This window comes from Aplysia californica, unplaced genomic scaffold (genome assembly GCF_000002075.1).
Source record: "Aplysia californica isolate F4 #8 unplaced genomic scaffold, AplCal3.0 scaffold00828, whole genome shotgun sequence".
Classification (NCBI taxonomy): Eukaryota; Metazoa; Mollusca; class Gastropoda; order Aplysiida; family Aplysiidae; genus Aplysia; species Aplysia californica.
In genome coordinates, this window is record NW_004798098.1 from 222,312 (window position 1) to 223,733 (window position 1,422).

The 1,422-nt window shown below is 46.2% G+C and overlaps 1 protein-coding gene across 1 annotated transcript in view; it reads right to left on the reverse strand.

Annotated features, from left to right (window-relative positions):
• LOC106013368 (actin, cytoplasmic) overlaps nucleotides 1-885 on the reverse strand; it is an 11,969-nt gene extending 11,084 nt beyond the window's left edge. Inside the window, exon 1 of the mRNA XM_013088898.1 lies at nucleotides 575-885. Within this exon, the coding sequence (XP_012944352.1) occupies nucleotides 575-700 (126 nt within the window). The 5' untranslated portion in view covers nucleotides 701-885. The remainder of the gene's footprint in view (nucleotides 1-574) is intronic.
• Nucleotides 886-1,422: the final 537 nt, after the last annotated feature.

A 1,422-nucleotide genomic window follows, 5' to 3' on the forward strand; every position in this document is an offset into this window, starting at 1 on the left:
GTGGAATGGATTTACGAATACATGTACAACTTTCTCATCATTTCTGGAAGGACAAATTATATCGCAAACAAAAGCAGAACGCTATGATATCGGACAGAAATCACTCTAAGGTCGCGCCCCAAACAAAAACACCCCCCCCCTCCTCGAAAGAGATCCATGAAACTCAAGCTACTGCTGACAGAGTGAGAGGTTACTGATTTTTGGAGAGGAAAAAAAAACCGTATCGTTGGTCAACTGTTCAGATGCACTGAGCCCTAAATTTATGTTTTAAAAAAAATATAAAAATCAATCTCTTAGTCTGTTGTATCGGTTGGTGCGTCTAAGAAATAGCTTGTTCAAATTCAAATTCTGAATGTTGAATAAGGCAAGAGAAGATATAGATAGTAAGTAAATTATTAAAAGAATGAAAGTTGGGTTTTTTTCCTCTTTACTAAAAGAACATTTGCACAGCTTGCCAAGGGTATAATTATTATTGTCGGAGGCCAATTTGGGATACTAAGCGACTCAGAACGGTGTCCCAACAGGTAGGGTGTGGTCTCTGTGGCGGTACTATACACGATCTCAGCCTCCTTACCTGATGACGTGGCCTGCCCACGATGGAGGGGAACACGGCCCTGGGAGCGTCGTCCCCGGCAAAACCTGCCTTGCACATGCCGGAGCCATTGTCGATGACAAGAGCGGCGATATCGTCGTCACACATGATGAGATTTCGGAGAACGCCTAAACAGAACTACGTGGAGAAGATAAAAGTGGTTTTTCTTAGAACGCTGAAGAGCAAGAGTTTTAGAGTGAGCTCCGAGAATGAGACACGAAAAAGGCCCTGTCGCGTTAGGTAGACGTCGAGCTCAACACAAGGAGGGGCGCGAGTTGGAATGACAGACGTCTCAGATGCCGGGTGGTTTTAAGTGATGTCTCTTACGATGAGAGCGTTTTATTTATATTAATAGCCCCTGTGACGTCTGGCGAGGTGGGTGGAAATATTGTGCCACGACTCTGGAACTTACGGATGAGTGACCTTCATGCAAACCGTGCAGGTAAAAAAAAGCATGGAACTTTAGAAAAGGGAAGAAACGCTGGGAAAACAATAAACCTGCGGCGGCAGTGAGAACGAGGAGGAGGAGGAGAAGAGCTCGGAAGGGGATAGATAGCCCTCTTTCCCCCTCTTCCATACATGGCGAAGAGGTATCGATCGGCTGTCCCAGACCTAGCCTAGTTTCTGAGAGTCAGCTACTGCTGATTCCAAATAAGGCGACCGCATAACCACGCCCCTCGTTTACGGTTGGCCACGATAAGCCAACGCCTTGATTTGCATACATAATAATGCGTAGCGTAAAGGGTTACCTGCCGGGATAAGGTGAACTCTGCTGGCAACTCATGTTAGTGTAGGCGGCTTAGCCGCTAACGAGTTGGCAAAATGTTGGC